The 23,316-nt window shown below is 49.7% G+C and overlaps 1 protein-coding gene across 1 annotated transcript in view; it reads right to left on the minus strand.

Annotated features, from left to right (window-relative positions):
• The window catches only part of LOC107121464 (villin-1-like), a gene marked incomplete at its 5' end in the record, with an annotated part of 36,494 nt that extends 13,713 nt beyond the window's left edge, over positions 1–22,781 (minus strand). Inside the window, 10 exons of the mRNA XM_015424372.1 lie at positions 1,154–1,254; positions 3,283–3,436; positions 6,204–6,302; positions 6,532–6,610; positions 7,827–8,026; positions 10,045–10,155; positions 12,317–12,425; positions 14,231–14,427; positions 18,666–18,761; positions 22,698–22,781. Of these exons, the coding sequence (XP_015279858.1) occupies positions 1,154–1,254; positions 3,283–3,436; positions 6,204–6,302; positions 6,532–6,610; positions 7,827–8,026; positions 10,045–10,155; positions 12,317–12,425; positions 14,231–14,427; positions 18,666–18,761; positions 22,698–22,781 (1,230 nt within the window). The remainder of the gene's footprint in view (positions 1–1,153; positions 1,255–3,282; positions 3,437–6,203; positions 6,303–6,531; positions 6,611–7,826; positions 8,027–10,044; positions 10,156–12,316; positions 12,426–14,230; positions 14,428–18,665; positions 18,762–22,697) is intronic.
• Positions 22,782–23,316: the final 535 nt, after the last annotated feature.

Below are 23,316 nucleotides of genomic sequence, written 5' to 3' on the forward strand. Positions count from 1 at the left end.
AGTAGAGAGCCCAGGGGGCGGGCACATGCCACAAGCCCCACCCCCTGCTCCCAGCAGCCCTCAGTCAGAGCAAGAAACAGCCAGGTAAGCCGCAGAGCCCCCCCCCCGGCCCCCCAGTCCAAAACAGTCCAGTGGCACCTTTAAGACCAAGTTTTATTCAGGTACAAGCTCTCCCTCCTCTGCGAGGACAGATCTGCGTGTTCCTTCCCCCCCCCCCAAATAGCTAGCAATCCAAAACAGTCCAGTGGAGCCTGAACGGTGGGTGGTGCCTTCTGACACACTTCCAGTGATGTCAGGGGGCGTGGCATATGCAAATAAGTTATGCTAACGAGTTATGCTAATGAGCTCCTGCACCTCTTTTTTTTACGAAATGACCCCTGGTCGCCACTCACCAGGTCCCTCCTGGCAACCAGCAAGGGATGGGGATGGGGGACTTACCGGGAGCAGCAGGGAGGCCCAGACAACACACAGTGACGTGTGTAAATCTGGCTTCTACCATAGAGTTTTTGCCCAAATCCCAGCACGCTGCCCTGATGTTACAGATGTGATGGCGTCACTTCTGGGTCATGTGGGCAGTGGCGTAGACACGTCGCTGCACATCAAATGGGTCTCCCTCTTTTTCGGGGTCAGCTTCCACCCTCCGGCCAACTGACTGGCAGTGGGGAGGTAGAGCCTGGCAACGGTAGCATTGCCAGGTCTCACCTTTGCTGCAGCGGGGAGCTCCCAGCTCCTTATCTGGAGTTTCCTGCTGTGTGCAGGGTCATCGGTAGTGACATCATCACGCTAGCAGCATCGTGCAGCGATGCTCTAGTATTCAGGGCAAAAACTCTATGGTAACCATAGAGTCCCCCCCCCGAAATGCTAGAGTGTCACCATGCGACGACCTCAGCATAATGACGTCACGACTGGTTATTGCATCAGTGGAGTCCCTGTGAAACACTGCTGTTCAGGAGCGGGGCTTCCCCCACCGGCAAGGTGGCCGGTGATGGATTGGTCCCCCCAAAATCGGGGGATCCCCTGGCCCCACCTGGGGGTGTGTGGGAACCCTAGGCAGTGGGGAAACCCCACCTCCACGTGGGGGGGGGTGTCTGGCAACTCTACAGGGAGGGCAGAAATATCGCTGAGGGGAGTCTTTCAAAAAACACTCACTCACCTCCACTTTTCCAGAGGCATCGTCCGACATGCGCTGCTCGGCAGCCAGCTCCGGCCTGGCGTGCAGCTGAGCGAAGTCGAATTTCACTTGCTCCACCTTGGCTGTGAACAGAACCAAAACATACACCTCAGCCATGTAAAATACACTGCAAGGCACATAAAGGGCTCCAGTGAGGGTAGCCAGCCTGCATTGGGCAACACAACCACCCCATCCCTCACTGGTGGCCTGGGGGGACCTGGGAACTCTAATTGTAACCCTGGTTTTAAATTGTGCTCTTAAATTTCTTTTTAATATATATGTATATATATTTGAGGAATTTGTAATAATGTTTGCATTTCTGTTCCTGTACCAGGTTTAGAATGCCGACATGCTGAAAGGCCCCTTGGAGAAACATTGCACTTGTTATTGTTCTCAGTGGCCAGGGGCACAGTCGTATTGAAAGGTGAAGTATAATGACTCTAAGATGAGGGAAAGAAAGAGGTATGTGCTGCGATCTTAAGCTCGTTTGAAAAGATTGTGGTTTTTTAAAATATGATTGTAATGATTTCATGTTTAACTGTGTGTGTGTGGCTTTAAAAGTTTGGTTTGCATGGCTGTGATGATAATCTAGAGTGCTGGACTCAGGCAAGTGATATGATTGGTGTGTGATAGAGAGGGGGAGGGGTTTTGGAATGGATGCTGTGTGGATGATTTGAATGTCTATCAGGAGTGACTGTTAGAGTTTGGACAGTTGAAAAAGACAGTTGAAAAAAAAGTTAAGCTAGGTATGAGAGAGAAGAAAAAGCTTCCCTGTGGGGTTGTTAAGTTCTGAAGTCTGTGAGAGAAGCCGTCTGTGTTGAAACAGTTATAAGCTGAAGTTGAATGTATAAGAAACAGTTAACGTATAGGGCCTAAAGGAAAATATTGTTACAAAGTGACATGCCCAGATCCCTGTCAGTAAAAGAGAAAAGAGTGTTATACACCAAGCATGTGTTCAGTATTTAAGCCTTCCTGGTTACAATGAGTTAATCTTTTATTTGTGAATTACTTCAATAAATCCTCTTTTATTTAAAATTACCCACTGTGAAAGAAATACTTCCCAGGACCACATAGACCCTCGTGAACGCCTAAAACCCTCGACATTTCTACCCAGAAATAGAGAAAGCATAAAGGTTTGGAAATCCTTTTAAAATTTCCTGGTGGCAGCCGGATATATAGAGTAAAACAAAACTGAAAGAACATTTTAAAGTAAACCCAGACCTCCCCAGTTAAGGGGTCGTCACAATGATCAACATTAAAAATGCAAAAAAGAACAAAAGAGGAATTGCGGCTTTGATATGGATATCAAGTACCATAGATCCGTTCATTATTGATGACAATAGACATTGATTGTTTTGAACTACTGAGCTGGCCAGAGAAAAAGACATCTCCTGCAGAAATCAGAAAAGAGAAGGGTTTTTTTATACTCCGCTTTTCTCTACTCTAAGGAGTCTTAACAATCGCCTTCCCTTCCTCTCCCCACAACAGGCACCTTGTGAGGCAGGTGGGGCTGAGAGAGTCCTGAGAGAGAAACTGGGACTGGCCCAAGGTCACCCGGCAGGCCTCATGTGTCTCAAAGCGGCTTCCCATCGCCTTCCCCTTCCTCTCCCCACAACAGGCACCCTGTGGGGCAGGTGAGGCGGAGAGAGTCCTGAGAGAAAGGTGACTGGCCTAGGGTCGCCCAGCTAGGCCTCATGTGGAGGAGGGAGAAGGGAATCAAACCCGCTTCTCCAAATCAGACTCCACCGCTCCTAAGCCCTACACCGTGCTGGTTCTCGTGGTCTGAGACACAATGGGAGAGTTTCTGTGGGCTGACGAGGTGACACCAATACCTTCACAGGCCATATTGAGACCAAGCACCGAGAACCAGCAGTGTTGTAGCAACAGTTCCCCCGTGTCCTCCCTTTCGTAAGATTTGTAACCCAGGCCAATTACATCATTCTTTCTCACACAAACATGGCTTTGAAGACATCGTTCAAACAGGAAGGACCCTGGCTGCCGGCCCAGTCCGTATGTTCCCCTCATGTAGACATTACCAAAGGGCATGAAGAAGGTATTAGATAGTATGAGTTGGCCCTGAGCCATGGCTCATCTGGGTGTTTCTGCCTCACCGATCTTGCCAATCGCGTGTGCCTTGCCAAGTCCTTGAGTCTCCTCTCTTTCGGTCCACTTCTTGAAGAGCTGCTTAAACATAGCCGATTCCGCTCCGTCGTTTACAACCTCCACGTTTGTCGTAGAAGGATACCCTTTGGCTTGGATGAAGCCCTAGACGAATGCCAAAGATATGTAAGCGACTCTAGCAAAGGAAATTTCATCGCTGCGGCTGGCACGCAATGTTACTTCTAAGCTGCGGAGTCTTGTGAGCAAAATTTCTACTTTGTGAGCTACTTGGCATTAAAGGGGTGAGCGAGCGATTCGGCCACTGCATAAATTAGTTTGTTCTGGAGCCATCCTCCCGGAGCTAAGGCAATAATCTGTGAGCTGGAGGCTAAAAAACTGCGAGGTAGCTCACACTGACTCAGCTTAGAGGGAACACAGCTGGCATGCATTGTCACTGTATATAGGAACATAACATAAGGACATAAGAAAAGCCATGTTGGATCAGGCCAATGGCCCATCCTGTCCAACACTGTGTCACACAGTGGCCAAAACCCAGGGGCCATCGGGAGGTCCACCAGTGGGTCCAGAACTCCAAAAACCCTCCCACCATTGCCCCAGACATGAGAACATAAGAGAAGGCACTGGCCGATCCTGTCCAACACTGTGTCACACAGTGGCCAAAACCCAGGGGCCATCAGGAGGTCCACCAGTGGGGCCAAAACTCCAGAAGCAGCACACTGCCCCAGACAGAGTGTTCCATGTATAGGTAAAGGTAAAGGTTCCCTTGCTCGAAAGCCAGTCGAATCCGACTCTAGGGTTGCGGTGCTCATCTCCGTTTCAAAGCCGAAGAGCCAGCGCTGTCCGAAGACGTTTCCGTGGTCATGTGGCCGGCATGACTAAACACCAAGGCGCACGGAACGCTGTTACCTTCCCACCAAAGGGGTACCTATTTATCTACTTGCAATTTCTTGCTTTCGAACTGCTAGGTTGGCAGGAGCTGGAACTAGAGACAGGAGCTCACCCTGTCTTGCGGCACCCGGGTCTTGAATGTATACCTTGTGGCTAATATCCAATGATGGGCCTTTGCTCTATATGTTTATCCAATCTCCTCTTGAAGCTGTCAAGGCTCATAGCCACCACCACTTCCTGCGGCAGTGAATCCCACACGTTAACGACTCTTTAGGGGGGAAAGTACTTCTTTTTAGCTGTTCTAAACCTACTGCTCCTTAATTTCATTGAACACCCAGGCAGGTGAGACAGTCAGGAGACTGCTAGGCTGAGCATAGGGTACAATCCTGTGACTTAGATCCACCAGAGTGTTTCCGTGGAAAGATTCCCACCTGTGGAGATTGATTCTCAACTCCCCGTCCCACCTACTACAACCCAAAATGCCCCTCAAAAATGCTGCTCCTGGGGAGAAACGTCTTTTATTTTCTTATTACGAGATGTCGAACAGACTTTCCTTCTTCATTTTTGCTATATTAACCTACTTGTCAAAACAGGAGGAAACAGGCAGTAGTGAGTATGTAGAAATGATGATCCTGCCCTCCTGAGGCTCCACCCCCAAAACCTCCAGGTATTCCAAACCCAGAGCCAGCAACCCTAAGCAGGAGAGGTAGGCAAAAAAAATCACACTGCAAGAAGAAGAAGAGGAAGAAGAAGAAAAGAAGAGGAGGAGGAGATTGGATTTACACCCCGCCTTTCACTACCTGAAGGAGTCTCAGAGCGCCTTACAATCTCCTTCCCCTTCCCCTTCCCACAACAGACACCCTGTGAGGTGGGTGGGCCTGAGAGAGCTCTGACAGAAACTGCTCTTTTTCGAGAACAGCTCTTATCAGAACTATGGCTTGCCCAGGTCCTCCAGCAGGTGTGAGTGGAGGAGTGGGGAATCAGACCCGGTTCTCCCAGATTAGAAGAGGAGAAGAAGAAGAAGAAGAAATTGGATTTATACCCTGCCCTTCACTACCCAATGGAGTCTCAGAGCGGCTTACAATCTCCTTCCCCTTCCCACAACAGACACCCTGTGAGGTGGGTGGGGCTCAGAGAGCTCTTTTGAGGACTGCTCCTGAGAGAACAGCTCTGAAAGAACTTGTGACTAACCCATGGCTTCCCAAGGTCACTATGGCTTGCCCAAGGTCATCCAGCAGCTGCATGCGGAGGGGTGGGGAATCCAACCCAGTCCTCCCAGATAAGAGTCCACACACTTAACCACTAACACCAAACTGAGTGGAAAGTCTTCTTTCTGTGGAAACGCGCTGGTCGATCTAATCCTGCGGTCCTGTTACACAGGCCTCCCCACCCTTTTTGAGCCTGCAGGCCCTTTTGGAATTCTAGCCTGGCATGGTGGGCGCAGCAACAAAATGGCTGCGGCAAAATGGCCGCCGCAGGTGAAGCCAGTCACAAAATGGCTGCCACAGTGGAACTTCAGTAACTGTATCCCTGTGCTGTGGGAGCACCTGCTGCCCAAGAAATATTTTTTTAAAAAAATCTGCACAGCCAATCAAATCTCCAATAGCCAATCAAAAGCCTTGCTGGGCAAAAGCCTTACCAGGCCCCACCCACTTCCTGAAAACACTTGGCGGGTACTGGAAAAGGTGTTGGTGGGGTGCCATGCCACCCATGGGCATCCCGTTGGGGACCCCAGCTGTAATACACGCATAAATCTGGTCCTACGTGCATACGTTTGGTATGGACTATGTCCAGAATCCTGCAGCCTGCAGTTTTTGTCTTTGTATGAAATCTAAGGCCTCTTTAAGTGAATGCAGGTATACGCCCCGTGCAAACTATCAAGCAGCATCTATAAGAAGGGATTTGCAGGGGAGGGAAAGCGGGGGAGTCAGTTTCACGAGAAGAGTCTAAATTTCACATTTTTAGAGTTTGGCGTCTGACCTGCAACAAAGATACGGGAAGTGGCATTTGCAGGCAAACTCACCACAGCTCGGCTGAACGCAGCCTTTTTCTCCTCGGGGCTGGACTCTTTTCCTCGCCAGACGTAAATCTTAAAGCCCCCCTGGTCGAGAATGTGACAGTCCTGTCAGAAAGAAAAATTGAGTGAAAAATTGAAAAAAATTGAAAAATAAATATATTTTAAAAAACGAAAGAAAAAGAAGAAACAAGCTGCACAGGATTTGAACCCGTCACTTTGAGCACATCATAGGCATGTCAGGAGACGTAGCTGTGCGCAGCTAAACCGATGCTCGCTAGGCACGGCAAAGGGCGTGATGTTCTCTCCCACAGGTCATATATGTTATATAGCTCACCTCGCGGCGCAGGAGGTCTTGCGTAAGGGGCCGCGTAGCAATTTCTTGAACCACCAAATCCTTGCCGTTTTCGTACACGCTACAGAGAGGCAAAAGAGCACAGTGAAAACCTAAGGCAGGGGCTCGACCCACCATCACCTTTCCTGGTGCCTGCCAAGTGCTGTGAAGAAGTGGGAAGGGCTAGGTGGGGCATTTGCCCAGCCGGGCTTCTGATTGGCTGTGCAGATTAAAAGGCGTTCTGTTAAACGGAGGTTCTGCCTGAAGTGTCGGATTTCACTACTAGAGGTATGTATAACTTCACTCTCTGACATTCCACGGTCCTCCTGCAGCAGCCATTTTGCGACTGGCTCCGCCTCCTGTGGCAGCCATTTTGTGATTGCGCCCACCACACTGTGTCAGAATTCCACCAGCAGCTGCAAGTGGGGGAGTGGGGAATCAAACCCGGTTCTCCCAGATTAGAGTCCGCGCTCCTAACCACTACACCAAACTGGCTCCTCTCAAAGAGGCTGGGAACCCCTGACCTAAGGCATTGCGTGAGGCCAAGAGTCAAGGGCAGGAGTTGTGATCCTGAGACCCAAGCGCTGTGCTTACTGGAAAGGCTACTGACACATCAAAAGTGCGGAACTGAGCGATGTTATACTGTATGGAGCACACGGGTGTTTCAGAGGAGGCAGTGGAGCTAGCATGGCTAGATAGGTCACTTCTTGTATCCTTTCCTTCGTCGGCTCTGCAGCGGTCTCTTTGTTTACACAGAAAGCTGCTCTTATGGATTCCTTCCTTCTGGCTAACTTCTCTTCCTGCTTCTTTCCAAAAAACACTGTGCGGGCGAAACATGCTCTCTGCAATCACTCTTCAGTCTACGGACACATCATCCTGAGCATCGAGGCTTCTTGCCTGGTAACGTTTCAGGTGCCAGAGGGAGGAGATGGGGGAGGAACGAATGCTGGTGTTGTGCTGGCGCACTTACGTCACTTCCAATAAAAGCAGAAGTAACACGGGGAAACTCTAGCATTTTGCAAAAGCTCTATGGTAAAACCATAGAGGTGTTTTTTTTTAATCCTAGAGCGTCTAAAGACATCACCTCCATTTTTTCTAGAAATTATGTCTCAGTGTTGGCACGACACCAACACATCAGACCCCACCACTCAATTCCTTCCAGGGGTTGCCGGCTACAGCCCGGCACCCCTAAAATCTCCCCTAGCTTAGATAGCTATCTAGAGCCTTTTCGATCCAGTAAGAAGTTCCTTCACAATAAAGGGCCTTAGACTCCCAAATCCAGCAGGTGAGAGACTTACTGGTAGAGCCGGACGTTGGCCTTCTGCAGCTCATCGGCTTTCTCATCCGGTGTGGGATCCCTGAGCTCTCCACGTTTCTCCCCCAGGGCCGCTTTCATGATCTGCATGAGGTCGGGGGAATCCTTCTCGTTGTCGATGATGCCGATCTGAGCGCGCCCGCCTCTCTCGCCGTCCCGGATGCTCCGTGCCAAGCCCATTCCCTGGGAGATGGAGAGATAGGAAGAAGAGTCGTATGGCAGTGTGTCATGGGCGTGGGTGAGGATGAGGATGAGCTGACAGAGCCTGCAGAAACCACAGCTGGCCCCTCTGAAGCAGCAGAGGAAGATAGCTGGCAAGTGCCTGCAACAGCAGTCTTCACACCTGGCCCAGATGAGGAGGAAGAACTGCAAGCTGAGAGTCCTCCTGACTCACCCCCACGTGTGACTCGTTTAAGGGAGTGACTGCAGAAAAACATAGCAACCAGGTGAAGAGAGGCCAGGCTACAAGGGAGACGCTCAGCCAGCCCAGAGTTCTAACAGGAGCCTGGCCGATTGTGCAGCTGGCTAATTGGTAGCAGCATTGAACTCCACGCTCTGGGAAGTACTCTTCGTGGAAGCAACAAGTCAGCTTCATGCTGCTAGCATGCACTCTGGCTCGGCTCTTGCACCTAGACCTTCGGACCCCCTGGCTTTGGACTTGGCTCTGTGTTCCTGGGTCCTGACCCTGGCTTGGCTTTTTGGACTACGTTTCTGGTTAGTGATTTGGACTTGGCTCTGTGTTTCTGGCTCCTGACCCTAGCTTGGCTTTTGGGACTTTGCACTGTCCTCTTGGCTCCTGACCTTGGCCTGTTCTGGACTCCCTTTGACTGGCACCCCAGCCCGTGACACAGTGAAGCCATAGATCCAGTCGCAACAGTAGAAAGACTCAGGTCTTTACCCAAATGAGCAGGCCTGGCCCAGGGTTGACCTGCGTAGGTTTGCCAGGCAGTGGCTGCCAATCAGAGGGAGAGTTACTGGGGGGGGGGCAGCATGACAGGAAAAAAATGAGAAAACAAGACCTCGTATACTTACAGAACGTTCTTACCATAGAGTTCCTGGTGATTTCTAGAGCTACATGGAAGGGACAAGCGGCACTCTAGGAATCACCTCTATGGTAAGATTACAATAGAGTTCCTGGTGATTTCTGGAGCTACGTGGAAGTGACAAGAGGCGCTCTAGGAATTGCCAAGAACTCTGTGATAGGAACTTTCTATCACAGAATCAGAGTTGGAAGGGTCCACAGAGGCCATCTAGTCAAACCCCCTGCTCAATGCAGGATCAGCCCAGAGCATCCCTGACAAGGGTTTGTCCAGCCGCTGCTTGAAGACTGCCAGGGAGGGGGAGCTCACCACCTCCCGAGGCACCTGATTCCACTGTTTGCACAACTGTTACTGAACAAAAGCTTCTCCTAATATCCAGCCGGTACCTTCCTGCCCTTAATTTAAACCCATTATGGCGAGTCCTTTCCTCTGCTGCCCACAGGAACATCTCCCTGCCCTCCTCTAAGCGACAGCCCTTCAAGTACTTCAAGAGACTCATCCTGTCCCCCCTCAGCCTCCTCTTCTCCAGACTGAACATGCCCAAGTCCCTCCACCTTTCCTCCTAGGGCTGGGTCTCCAGTACATGAGGCCTTATTTTTCTTAATTTTTCTCCCCTGGGACAATTTTCCCCTCCAGTTCCCGCCCCCACTGATCAGATGAGGATTGGCAGGCCAAGGCTGCAATCGCCTGGAAGTCTACCTCCATAAGTGGACCAATTGGAACCCGACCTTAGAGCCACCTTCACCCCTTAGGTTCCACAGTAATTGGTCCTGCCAATATAGAAAAGAAGAAGAGAAGAAGAAGAGTTTGGATTTATACCCCCGCCCTTCACTTGGAGTCTCAGAGCGGCTTGCAAACTCCTTTCCCTTCCCCTCCCCACAACAGACACCCGGTGAGGTAGGTGGGGCTGAGGGAGCTCTTTCGAGAACTGCCCTTGAGAGAACAGCTCTTGTCAGAACTATGGCTTGCCCAAGGTCCTCCAGCCAGGTGCAAGTGGAGGAGTGGGGAATCAAACCCGGTTCTCCCAGATTAGAGTCTGCGCACTTAACCACTACACCAAACTGCCGCGCGGATTGCCATGCAGACTTCAGCCTGCAGCTGAGCATTTCCACACTCAAAAAGCTGTATTAAAATTACCACCCCGGATTTTTTGAGACTGACCCTGGATTTCTCAGCAATGTTGCACGAAGGCCCGTTCCACTGGATCAGCACTTTGCCAAGGTCCAAGAGGAAAACGTCCCCTTTATTGAAGCTGTCCCAGGAAAGATCTACCTGTTTGGGAGGAAGGCCAGCAGTTATAACATGAAGCTGAGAGGGAGAAACACCAGTTCAATGTGAAGGGCAGGTTAACGGCATGAGCGGCTATTGACCTACCTAAACAATTGTCATTAAAATACATAGGTTCCAGTCTACTGCTAATTATTCTAGACACTGGGAGGGTATACAAGACTGAGGCTTCCTCCTGTTTCTCGCCACTTGTGTATACAGTAGGGTTGCCATCTCCAGTTGGGAAAATTCCTGGCGATTTGGGGTGTGGAGCCTGGGGAGGGTACGGCATGATGCCAAACAGTCCACCCTCCCATGCAGCCACTTGATCCATGGGAACTGATCTATATATAGTCTGGAGCAGGGGTCATTTCCTGCAGGAGCGCACAGGAGCGGAGCTCTGGCAGTAAAGAGCCCAAGGGGCAGGCACATGCAACAAGCCCCACCCCCTGCTCCCAACAGCCCTCAGTCAGAGCAAGAAGCAGCCAGGTAAGTTGCAGAGCTCCCCCCGGCCCCCCGGTCCAAACAGTGGCACCTTTAAGACCAAGTTTTATTCAGGCACAAGCTCTCCCTTCTCTGCGAGGGCAGATCTGCACGTCCCCCCCCCCAATAGCTAGCAATCCAAAACAGTCCAGTGGAGCCTGAGTGGGGGGGGTTGCCTTCTGACACACTTCCGGTGATGTCAGGGGGCATGGCACATGCAAATAAGGTATGCTAATGAGTTATGCTAATAAGTTCCTGCACCTCTTTTTCTACGAAATGACCCCTGCAAAGAAGAGAAGATGACCCAGAAGGGGGCAGCAAGAAGACAATTGGATAGGATAGTGCCCCATTAAGCGTCATTCCTTGTCTCAGTCTGTTTCCAGACTGCTACTCTCAGGGCAGTTTCCCCCGTCTTCTGAAAAGTGCCACACTCAGTCTTACCCTCTCTCTTAGCCAGAGATGTCATTAGGAACCTATCTCTGTCTCCCCGCTTTCCTATCAAGTATATTAGTTCCTAAATAAACCTTCATCTGCTCTTTAATCAGGTTGTGCACCATTGCTGCGTTAACTGCTCTGCCAGCACCCCAAGGGTCAAAAGTTGCAAGTGCATCGTTCCAGAGCTTTGCCAGCTGTGTGTGTTGACATGAGTGACCCAGCATGCTTGGACATTGGGGTGTATGTGTGTGCTACATCGCACTTAGTGTGTATAAGTGCTGTCTCCTCAGATGGGATGTTTCTCTCTTTATCTTAACCTGGGATCTGCCCTCTGACCCCTCCTTTCTCTCTGCGCCCATTGTTCTCCCCCATTCTCTACATGGCCTTCCCTGGAGACATATGTCTCTACAGGTCTCTCCTGTGGAGACAACGCCCTCTTACTCCCACACATGAGATGCCGGACAAGCTGGCCACTTGTGATGGGGAAAGTACTCTTTAGATTAGAAAAAGAGAAGAGATTGGGTTTATACCCCGCCCTTCACTTGGAGTCTCAGAGCGGCTTACAAACTCCTTTTCCTTTCCCCTCCCCACAACAGACACCCTGTGAGGTGGGTGGGGCTGAGAGAACTCTGACAAAAACTGCTTTTTTTCAAGGACAGCTGTGCCAGAGCTTGTGACTGACCCAAGGTCACATCAGCAGGTGCAAGTGGAGGAGTGGGGAATCACACCTGGTTCTCCCAGATTAGAGTCCGCGCACTTAACTCTTTCTCTCTCCTTTTGACTGCAACCTGAATGTGAACTGGATCTACTTGAATAAACGTAAGTTTACCTTTTTTTTTTTTTTTTGCAATATACTCCTTGGAAGATTTGTTTACTGCACTCAATATCACGCTTCTTTGACTCGGCAAACTCTGCTATATTTACCAAATATCCCAACAGAGTGTGTGTGTGTGTGTGTAGGAAGAACCACCTTGCTATTCTAAGCTCCATTTACACAGCAGAGACACCGAGCCTCAACTTGCCCCCACACCACAGCAGTGGCAAAAGAGAAGGGCGCATGGGCTCCTCTGCTGGGAACTGAGAGAGTCCTTTTCTACTGAAGGAAGAGATGTGGCAGTTTGAGTATCGGTCATGGTCTAGTGGCACTGGAGAGCACATCCCAGTATCTTCATGCACCACTGAACGCTACTGAACCATGTGAGATTTAATTATCTGGTAATCCATCAGGATACGGTTTTCCCATCCTTACTTCTGTAGCTGACACGTGCTTCTTCCCCTTGACGTGAAGGAGGCGCTTGATGTTGTACATGTTGGTTTCCACGTGCTTGAACCCGGAAGCAACTCCTCCCTTCTTGTAGCTGTTGGGAAATAAGGAGAGGAACTTCTTAAAGGCAGCCATATTCTATACAGATTGCAGCGGTGGAGGAAAGGCAGGCTCAGAGTCCAAGTCCTACAAACTTGAGCCTGGTTAAGGATCTGGGTTTCAACTGGGCGAACCAACCAACAAAAACAAAACAGGTTTCTAGTCCTCATTAATGTTTTTATACTTTTGAAGAAAGCTGATTCATTTCAAATGTGGTGTCGGAGGAGAGTTTTACAGGTAACTTTTATTGTTTGTTGTTCAGTCGCACAGTCGAGTCCGACTCTTCGCGACCCCATGGACCAGATCCCGCCAGGCCCTCCTGTCTTCCGCCGTCCTCTGAAGTTTGCTCAATTTCATGTTTGTTGCATCTATGACACTGTCTAACCATCTCATCCTTTGCCGTCCCCGTCTTCTTTGACCTTCAATCTTTCCCAGCATCAGGGTCTTCTCCAGTGAGAGCTCCCTTCTCATTGGGTGGCCAAAGTATTTGAGCTTCAGTTTCATTATCTGGCCTTCCAGGGAACAGTCAGGGTTGATTTCTTTTAGGACTGACTGATTTGATCTCCTTGCAGTCCAAGGTGCTCTCAAGAGTCTTCTCCAGCACCAAAAAGAGTCTTCTCCAGCACCTTTTGGACCACCAAAAAGACAAATCGGTGGGTTCTAGATCAAATCAAGCCTGAAATCTCCCCAGAGGCTAAAATGACTAAACTGAGGCTGTCATACTTTGGTCACATCACGAAAAGACCAGAGTCACTGGAAAAGACAAGAATGCCAGGAAAAGTGGAGGGCGGCAGAAAAAGAGGAAGACCCAACATAAGATGGATCTACTCAATCAAGGAAGCCGTGGCCTTGCGTTTGCAGAACCCGAGCACGGCCATTAACAATAGGACGTTCTGGAGGTCACTCATTCATAGCCTCCCCATAAGTTGGAAGTGACTTCACAGCGCACACGCTTTTGAAAGCATGACAGCAAAAGTGCAAAAGGACCAAAAACAGGGGAACAGGCAAGAACCAGATCAAAGGCACTTCTCCTATACCAGCTCCGTGGTAATACATGGGACAGAACAGGTCAAGAAAGAAGTCCTTTTCTCCCTTTCTCACAAGACAAGAACTCATGGGCACTCCATGAAATTGCTGAGCAGTCGGGTTAGAACGGATAAAAGGAAGTCCTTCTTCACCCAAAGAGTGATTAACACTTGGAATTCAGCGCCATAGGAGGTGGTGGCAGCTTCATGGGCGGCTTCAAGAGGGAATTGGATAAACATCTGGAGCAGAGGTCCATCAGTGGCTCTTAGCCACAAGGTATAGATTGGAACCCTCAGTCTGGGGCAAGAGATGCTCTGTATTCTTGGTGCTTGGGGGGGGGGGAACAGTGGGTTGGCCTTTATTGTCCTGGCCCCACTGCTGGACCTCCTGAGGGCACCTTGTAATTTTGGCCACTGTGTGACAGAGTGTTGGACTGGATGGGCCATTGGCCTGATCTAACTTGGCTTCTCTTACGTTCTTAAGAGCAAAGGTCCATCAGTGGCTATTAGCCACAAGGTGTAGGTAGGAACCCTCAGTCTGGGGCAAGTGATGCTCTGTATTCTTGGTGCTCGGGGGGGCAACAGTGGGAGGGCTCCTAGTGTCCTGGCTCCACAGCTGGACCTCCTGATGACCCCTGGTATTTTTGGCCACTGTGTGACAGAGTGTTGGACTGGATGGGCCACTGGCCTGATCCAACACTGGCTTCTCTTATGTTCTTATGTACATCGGCACTCTTTTTTGACTCTTGCTACCCCTCCTTTCCTTATCACTCACATGATGCCTTTCTTGAAATAGCTTTTAAAGGTGGCTGACTCGTGTCCCTGCACTTCCCGGTGCTGCACGGGGCTCCCGCCCAGCGTGTCGTCCAGCTGAGTCACGTAGAAAGCAGCCGCCCCTTGCTCGTCTTGAGACGACTCGCGCCCGATCCAGAAGTGCAGGTCGGTGGCAAATCCAGACGGCGTCTTTGTGTTCTAGGACAAAAAAACCCAACAACAACAAATGACAGGGGGAAATGGAAGAAGGCTTCGGGGCAAATATATTTCTGCAACAGTTCCAGGTGGGCAGCCGCGTTGGTCTGAAGCGGTAGAACAAAGTCGGAGTCCAGTGCATTGTTCCCTCTAAGCTGAGTTAGTGTGAGCTAGCTCACAGTTTTTTAGCCTCCGGCTCACACATTTTTGTCTCCGCTCAGGAAGGGATGGCTCCAGAGCAAACTAATTTACGCAGTAGCCAAATCGCTCGCTCACAACTTTAATGCCAGCAGCTCACAAAGTACAATTTTTGCTCACAAGACTCCAGAGCTTAGAGGGAGCATTGGTCCAGTGGCGCCTTCAAGACCAACCAAGGTTTATTCAAGGTATGAGCTTTCGTGTGCAGACACACTTTTCCAAATACACTGGAAGGGAAGGGAAGAGTTCGGATTTATAGACAGAGGCTGAACTGCAAACTAACATGTAACATGATGGAAGATGTTTTAAAATATGTTGATGCTGTTAGGTTACCTCCACGCCTAAGAGGAGATGAATGGTGAGCCTCAGTTTATTCCCCACAATTAGAAAAGATACCTTCAGGGGTCATTTCCTGCGGGAGCGCACAGGACCGGAGCTCCGGCAGTAAGGAGCTTAGGGGGTGGGCACATGCAACAAGCCCCTCCCCTACTCCCAGCAGCCCTCAGTCGGGCCTCGAGGAGCAAGAAGCAGCCAGGTAAGCTGCAGAGCCCCCCCCCCGCCTGCCTTCAGGTACAAGCTCTCCCTCCTCTGTGAGGGCAGATCTGCGCACCCCCCCCCATAGCTAGCAATCCAAAACAGTCCAGTGGAGCCTGAGCGGTGGGTGTTGCCTTCTGACACACTTCCGGTGATGTCAGGGGGTGTGGCATATGCAAATAAATTATGCTAATAAGTTATGCTAATGAGCTCCTGCACCTCTTTTTCTACGAAATGACCCCTGGATTCCTTTACACATTTATCCCGTGTTTTAACATATTTATTGCTTTGCTATCCTCCCCCCCTTAATTAAATCAAAACTGTTGAGTTTATAATCTTAGCTTGTTCTTAAGTTTTGTCTTTGCCTATATTAAAACGTCTTCATCATGTTACGTGTTAATTTGCTATTCAGTCTCTGTCTATAAGTTTAAACTCTATCTTCCATTCCAGTGTATTTGAAAAAGTGTGCATGCACGCAAAAGCTCATACCTTGAATAAACCTTGGTTGGTCTTAAAGGCGCCACTGGACTCTAAATCTGTTATATTTCTGCAATGACCATGTTGGAAACACAGCTGCCGTGAGCCTGAGGTTCAGTAATAAAAACACACAGGTTATCGTGACCAAATCACTAATATAAATTCCAAATATATCCCTTAATCTTCAAGTACACAGTTTTTATATGCACAAATTGAATCATCAGTAAAGTCATATGGCCCCATTTAAAAGTCCCTATTCAAAAAACATGTTAGTTAGCGGAGGGGGAGGTATCTGTGAATTTCCTGCACTGTGCAGGGGGTTGGACTAGATGACCCTGGAGATCCCTTCCCACTCTATGATTCTATTATTCTACCTCTTTGCCAGGACTTTTGAGGGGGGGGGGTTTGAATAACTAGGGTTGCCAGCTCCAATTCAAACACCAATAAGCAGCACAAAGGACCAGCCATTGAAGATTGTTACCATGAGAAATGGCCAGAGTGTTTGCTAAAAGAATTCATCAGACGTGCATTTCAATGCTACCCACTTTGACAAAGTTTGAAAGTGAAACGAGACGGATATGCACAGCCCGTTCTGGTGTTGATGGCATTTGAATTGTTCCAAGTAAATTGAACATTGAATAAGAACTTAGAGGTCTTTGGAATTTTTTTCTTTGGCATAAAGTATCATGGTTGTTTTGTTCTTCTCCACCACCTGGAGGTTGGCAACCCTACATAAATGACACACACACACACACACACACACACACACACACACAGAGCGTCATGGCTGGAAACCCAGAGGCCCACTCCCTTCAATCAGAGGACCATGATTTGTGACAGGAAGTGCCCACGTCGTCCTTGTTTGGTGTAGTGGTTAAGTGTGCGGACTCTAATCTGGGAGAACCGGGTTTGATTCCCCACTCCTCCACATGCAGCTGCTGGATGACCTTGGGCAAGCCACAGTTCTGATAAGAGCTGTTCTTGAAAAAGAGCAGTTTCTGTCAAGAGCTCTCTCGGCCCCACCTACCTCACAGGGTGTCTGTTGTGGTGAGGGGAAGGGAAAGGAGTTTGTAAGCCGCTCTGAGACTCCTTTGGGTAGTGAAGGGCAGGGTATAAATCCAACCTCTTCTTCTTGTTGTTGTTGTTTCGGGAGGATCCCCTGTGGAAGCCACCTGAACACCCAGAAGGCCACTGGGCCGAGAACGCCACCACCGCAAAAACAATACATGCTCTGACCTGCACAGAGCCTATTTTTCTAGCACCTTCTAACCGACCTGCAAAGTAAACATTTGCAAAATGGTGCTGTGGCTAGGTTACCATGGCGATTACTATGGGAAAAGAGCCATTTCATGCCCTGAGGGCAAAAGGGGGGGGCTGAATAAAAGAGTGATGCTCCATCTCCCTGGTGCCCCAAGGTCTGTGGAACTAGCTAAATAAAGCCGGTTTTCTGGGGGAATCTAACGAACAATAATAACTAATAATAATAACAACAACAATGATCGTATGCAGTGTTCCCTCTAAGCTGAGATAGTGTGAGCTAGCTTACAGTTGTTTAGCCTCCAGCTCACAGATTTTTGGCTTAGCTCAGGAAGGATGGCTCCAGAGCAAACTAATTTCTGCAGTAGCCAAATCGCTCACTCACAGCTTTAATGCCGGTAGCTCACAAAGTAGAATTTTTGCTCATGAGACTCCACAGCTTAGAGGGAACATTGATCGTATGGCATTGTATGTAGAATTAGCCAGGAGATCCTAAGATTGTCTGGCAACCCGCACTTGGAGGTTGGCAACCCTATGACACACAGGGATTGTTTTGCTCCATGGGAAGTAGGAAGCCCCGAGATTGAAAGAGAACATCCACATGGCATCATGCGAGGGTTGCCACCTCCAGCTTGGGGAATACCTGGAGATTTGGGGGGGGGGTTGAGCCTGAGGAGGCCAGGGTTGGGGAGGGGCTGGACTCTATGGTGGACTTCAGTGTGCTATAATGCCATAGAGTCCATCTTCCAAAGCCGCCATTATCTCTAAGGGAACTGATCTCTATTGCTTGGAGGTCCCAGGAGATCTCCAGCCACCAGCTGGAGCCTGGCAGCCCTATGTCATGCTCATTTGAAGTGGCGTTCCTGGGATTTCCACTTTAATCCCAAGAAAATCTGTTTCCCGCCAGATTAAATACGAGATTAGTTTGGCTGTCGCATCCATCTAGATGCTCCACCTGTAGCCGCTCTAAGGAAGGCCAGGCTTGCCAAAACCCCGGCCGGGGGATACCCCACCCAGGCCCGGTTTCCCACCACTGCTCCAGCAGGAGAAAAAATCTGAAAACCCAGCTGCATCGCAGGTGCCATTACATCCCTTCTGGTGAAAACCTGGAAGCGACAGAGGGTAGCTCTAGGAACTGCCGGAACCTCTATGGTTTTCTAGAGCTGCGGTGGCTCAAGTGGTTACCTGGCAACCCTATGTCATGCTCATCTGAAGTGGCGTTCCTGGGATTTTCCACGTTAATCCCAAGAAAATCTGTTTCCCGCCAGATTAGATACAAGATGAGTTTGGCCGTCGCATCCATCTAGATGTTCCACCTGTAGCCGCTCTACAGGTGGACTCGCCAAAACCCCGGCCGGGGGATACCTCACCCAGGCCCCGTTTCCCACCACTGCTCCAGCAGGAGAAAAAAATTGAAAACCAAACCGCATCGCAGGTGCCACTACATCCCTTATGGTGAAAACCTGGAAGTGACAGAGGGTAGCTCTAGGAATTGCCAGAACCTCTATGGTTTTCACACTGGTTTTCACACGGAGAAAGCAGGGGGGGGGGATGTTTCAGATAAATAAATAACAGAGAATCTACTTGGCTATCGATAGATTCACAACGGACAAATCTGTTTAACTGGTTTCATAACTTGCATGTTATTCCCTCCGAAATGTCAAAATGCATGCCAAATTGAAATAAAGACTGTTTATCAGATGAACCAGTCTCTCTGTATAGTTTAGACTGGGTGATGATGCGTTCCCACCACTGTAGGTTACCCAGCTACTTACATGTAAGATAATGTAGCAGTCCCCTTCGAAAAAACTCCCATAGGCCTTTTCAGGGATGGGGACCATCTTCATTTTCTGAAAAAGGAAAAGCACAAAAGATCCAGTTGGAAAGGATGCAAAATGAGATGATGAAGGAGAAGAGATTGGATTTATACCCCGCCCTTCACAACCCGAAGGCATCTCAGAGCGGCTTACAATCTCCTTTCCCTTCCCCTCCCCACAACAGACACCCTGTGAGAAATGTTCCCTCTAAGCTGTGGAGACTCGTGAGGAAAAATTCTACTTTGTGAGCTACTGGCATTAAAGTTGTGAGCGAGCGATTTGGCTACTGCATATGTTAGTTTGCTCTGGAGCCATTCTCCCTGGGCTAAGACAAAAATGAGTGAGCCGGAGGCTAAAAAACTGTGAGCTAGCTCACACTGACTCGGCTTAGAGGGAACACTGCCTGTGAGGTAGGCGGGGCTGAGAGAGCGCTGAAAGAAACTGCTCCTGAGAGAACAGCTCTGAAAGAACTTGTGACTGACCCAAAGTCACAGCAGCAGCTGCTGCATGTGGAGGAGTGGGGAACCAAACCCGGTTCTCCCAGGCTGGAGTCCGCACTCCTAACCACTATACCAAACTGGCTCTCACAGGAGTGCCGCCTCCCAGCTAACACTGGTCTGAACAATGCGTGGATTATCAAGCCAAATGCAGTTCGTTGGTGACTCGCCAGAACTTTGCTAAGTCGCTTTGTTAAAAAACTCTGTGCCTGCAATTGCAAACGAAGAGGTGGGTGGCTGTCAAGCACCGGACAGGCCGTGACAGGCAGGCCGCAGTCAGGGTTTCCGGTACCAGTTCGGAAAACTCCTGGAATTTCCCAGCCTGGAGCTTGCAACCCTCTTTTTAGCCGGTTTTTGAGCTGTTTGGCCATTTGTTGGGAGTGCTGGCCCACTAGCCTACAGCTGGTGAGTGGATACTCCCCAAAACTGGATGGACAGTGGCGGAGGAGAATGCAGACAAGGTGGGTAGGGAGTTGTGTTTGGGGGTCTTCTCAGGGGTAAACAAAGGAGGGCCTGGGGGCGGGGGACCCAGGCGCTCTCTTCCCAGGGCCCACTGAACCCTGGGACTGGTCCTGGGTAGGAGGATCTTGATTCAGACCTACAGCTAAAATTTTTGCAGCGAGAGTGAAAAAAATGAGGAGTAAGTCAGTGCAAGTCTCTGTGTTCAGATAAGGGCAATAATTACATAATTGCTCTTAATGATGTCTGGAACCTTCTCAGAAGCACCAAGGGTGCGTCACGGGGGAATTCGTCTTCCTCCTCCTTTTCACACTTGTGAAGAAATGCAGGTTTTTTTCCCTTTGGAGGTTGAGACGAGCAAAACCTTCCCTTTCTGTTTAAAAATCCCCCCCCCCCTTGGACAGAGAGGAGGCAGGAAGGGAAGAAGCCGGCTTTCTTTTCAGGAATGCTAATAGAAGAAGAAGAGGAGGAGTTTGGATTTATGCCCTGCCCTTCACTTGGAGTCTCAGAGCGGCTTACAAACAGAGCGGCTTTTCCCTCCCCCTCCCCACAACAGACACCCTGTGAGGTAGGTGGGGCTGAGAGAGCTCTTGACAGAAACGGCTCATTTTTTCAAGAACAGCTCTGACAGAACTATGGCTTGCCCAAGGTCATCCAGCAGCTGCAAGTGGAGGATTGGGGAATCAAACCCGGTTCTCCCAGATTAGAGTCCGCACACTTAACCACTACACCAAACATAACATTAGGGTTGCCATCCCCCCGATGGGAGCAGTGTTTCCCCTGACTTTGGGGCTCCTAATCTGTTGCTGGCCAGCTGGCCGGCAGGGGGAGCTCCGCCCCTGAAGAGCCCCACCATGCCCGATGTGCCCAGCACGATGATGTCACCTGGAGGTGATGTCATCACGCCGGGCACGTCATACGGGGACACTCTAGCATTTGGCTAAGAACTCTATGGTGAGTCCAGTGTTCCCTCTAAGCTGAGTTGGCGTGAGCTAGCTCACAGTCTTTTAGCCTCCGGATCACACATTTTTGTCTTCGCTCAAGAAGGAGGGCTCCAGAGCAAACTAATTGATGCAGCAGCCCAATCGCCCGCTCACAATTTAACGCCAGTCGCTCACAAAGTAGAATTTTTGCTCACAAGGCTCCACGGCTTAGAGGGAGCATTGATGGTGACCATGGAATTCTTTGCCCAAGCGCTAGAGTTTCCACTGCACGACGTGCCCGGCATGAGGATATCACTTCACGGTGATGTCAACGTGGCATCAGAACCAGAAGATCCCAGGCAGCAGGACGGAGCCCCCTGCTGGCAGTAGGTAGGCACCTGGCAACCCTACATGAGATGGATTGACTCAATAAAAAAAGCCACGGACTTAAGTTTGCATGACCCGAGCAAGGCTGTCAAGGACAGGAAGTTTTGGAAGTCATTAATTCATAGGGTCATCGTACGTCTGAAGCAATTTTGACGGCATGTAGCGTACGAACAGAGGGACTGAATTCAGACATCACGATAAGCCTGTTCATAAACCTCGGTTTGATTAAAGTTGGGTTCAGTGCAATGTCTGAACGCAGGCCGCCGAAAAGAACTGTGGGTTGGACCTTGTGATCTGTGAGAGATACTTCCTACATCCTGCTCCAACTCCAACCCCTCCGAGGTCACTGCATCCATGTGGACTCTCTGCCATACTGGGCAGTGGGAAGGGGAAGAAATAAGTTTGCCAATCTCCAGGTGGGTGGGAATGAGCTGAACAACGCATCTATTATGCCAAGGAAAATATCCACAGACTATTAAGTCCTTATCCAATATTCAGTTTACTTGGAGTAATTCAATCTCTCAAAATTCATTCATATTAACGCCAACAACACTAACAGACGATGCATATCTGGTCTCGTTTCATTTACAACTTTGTCAGAGTGTATAGCGTTGAAATTTCTATATCTAACAACAAGGATAAAAATACTAATATTAGCAACAAAAAAAATAACGCAAGGCTGTCCATTCAGGCGGCTAATGAATTATATACTTACAATTCATCTATTTAACAAGCAGTATGGCCATTTTTCACCGTGACTTTCATCAAATCCATCAAATACGCTCTGACAAAGTTGTAAACGAAACGACACCTGATATGCAGTCTGTTAGTGTTGATGGCGTTGATATGAATGAATTCTGAGGGATTGAATTACTCCAAATAAACTGAATATTGGATAAGAACTTAATAGTCTGTGGAGATTTTCCTTGGCATAACATATCACGGTTGTTCGGCTCATTCCCATCGTCCATCCCGTGATCTCTCCTCTTGGTTTGCAGTCCCCAGGTGGGGCCAGGTGTTCTCCCAAAATCACAACTGATCTCCAGATCTCTATGGAATTACACCCCCGAGCCCCTTCCCCTCTCCAAACTCTGCGACCTCCAGGCACTGCCCCCAAATCGCTAGGGATTTCCTAAATTGGAGCTGGCAACCCGAGGCAAGAGGGTCTTCCCCCTCCCCTCTAGGGATCCCAAGTCCCCCCGGGGGGCGGGGAAACCCCCGCCCCAGAGGCCCGTTCCCCAACGCCGCCGGATCGGGCCCCGGGGGGAACTCTACCCCGACATGCGCGTCACCCGGAAGTGACGCGGGCACGCCGGGCACGCTGGGGGCGGGGCCACGGCCATAGAAGGGAAAACTCTATGGTTTTCCCTTGTATGGTCGTGGCCCCACCCCCAGCGTGCCCGGCATCATAACGTCACTTCCTGGTGACTTATGTGCACTCCGGGATCCACCCAGGAGTCCCCCGCCGCCAAGGTAAGTTCCACTCGGCAACCCTAGCAAAGATTGCCTCCAGCGCGATCAGCGGAAGACAAATGCTGTTATAATAGTGTGCCCTGTTTGAACAATAACCACGGCCACCCTAATCATATAGTGATTAATTTTTTTTAAAAAAAAGAGCCCTTTCTGTGCCAATCTGGCCAGTGAGTGGTGCATGAAGGCGCAACTATTGACTCCAAGCGTGCATCAGAAATTCAGGGGTGGGGTGGGGATTTGCAAGTGAATACCTTGTACCCGTTGTCTTGCTTCGGGTTATGAGAAGCAGTAACCATAATCCCAGCAGAAAGCTTCAGATGAGTCACGGTGTAGGGCTGTGGTGAGAGAAGCACGAAACAGTCATCTTAAAACGGAAAGAAGAGACTCAGTGGAACAACTGCCCTGTTTCCTTCAAAGTACCGCTGCAGGAGATATTGATCACTCTTCCACCCTATCCATCCTCTGAGACACACGGCGCCCATGTCGTGATCAAGCTCAACAGACAGAGGCATAAAGAAAGACACCCTCAGAGGCCGCCCTCCAGCGACGGAACTGCTTCCTGCTGCAAATTTATTACAGCCAAAGTCTGCACACCTTTTTGGAAAGCTTTTTTTAAAGATCTACCTGGCCTTAGGCGATTAGGAGAAAGGTGGGGGGGAAGGGAGAACTTTAATGGAATTAAATGAAATTCGGTTCCTCCTACTGATTTTTGGTTTTGCCACCAACTGGAAGCCTTCAGGATGAGTGTGTCAGAAATCTGAATGCATAAACGGACTGATCCTCATGTACCCTACTGTTCAGAAAGGGGAAGAGGATAAGCAACAAGCTGCCCATGGAGCCATGCGGTGGCCATCAGGGCTAAGTGGATAT

Source organism: Gekko japonicus, unplaced genomic scaffold (assembly GCF_001447785.1).
Source record: "Gekko japonicus isolate JY-2015 unplaced genomic scaffold, Gekko_japonicus_V1.1 scaffold4942, whole genome shotgun sequence".
Classification (NCBI taxonomy): Eukaryota; Metazoa; Chordata; class Lepidosauria; order Squamata; family Gekkonidae; genus Gekko; species Gekko japonicus.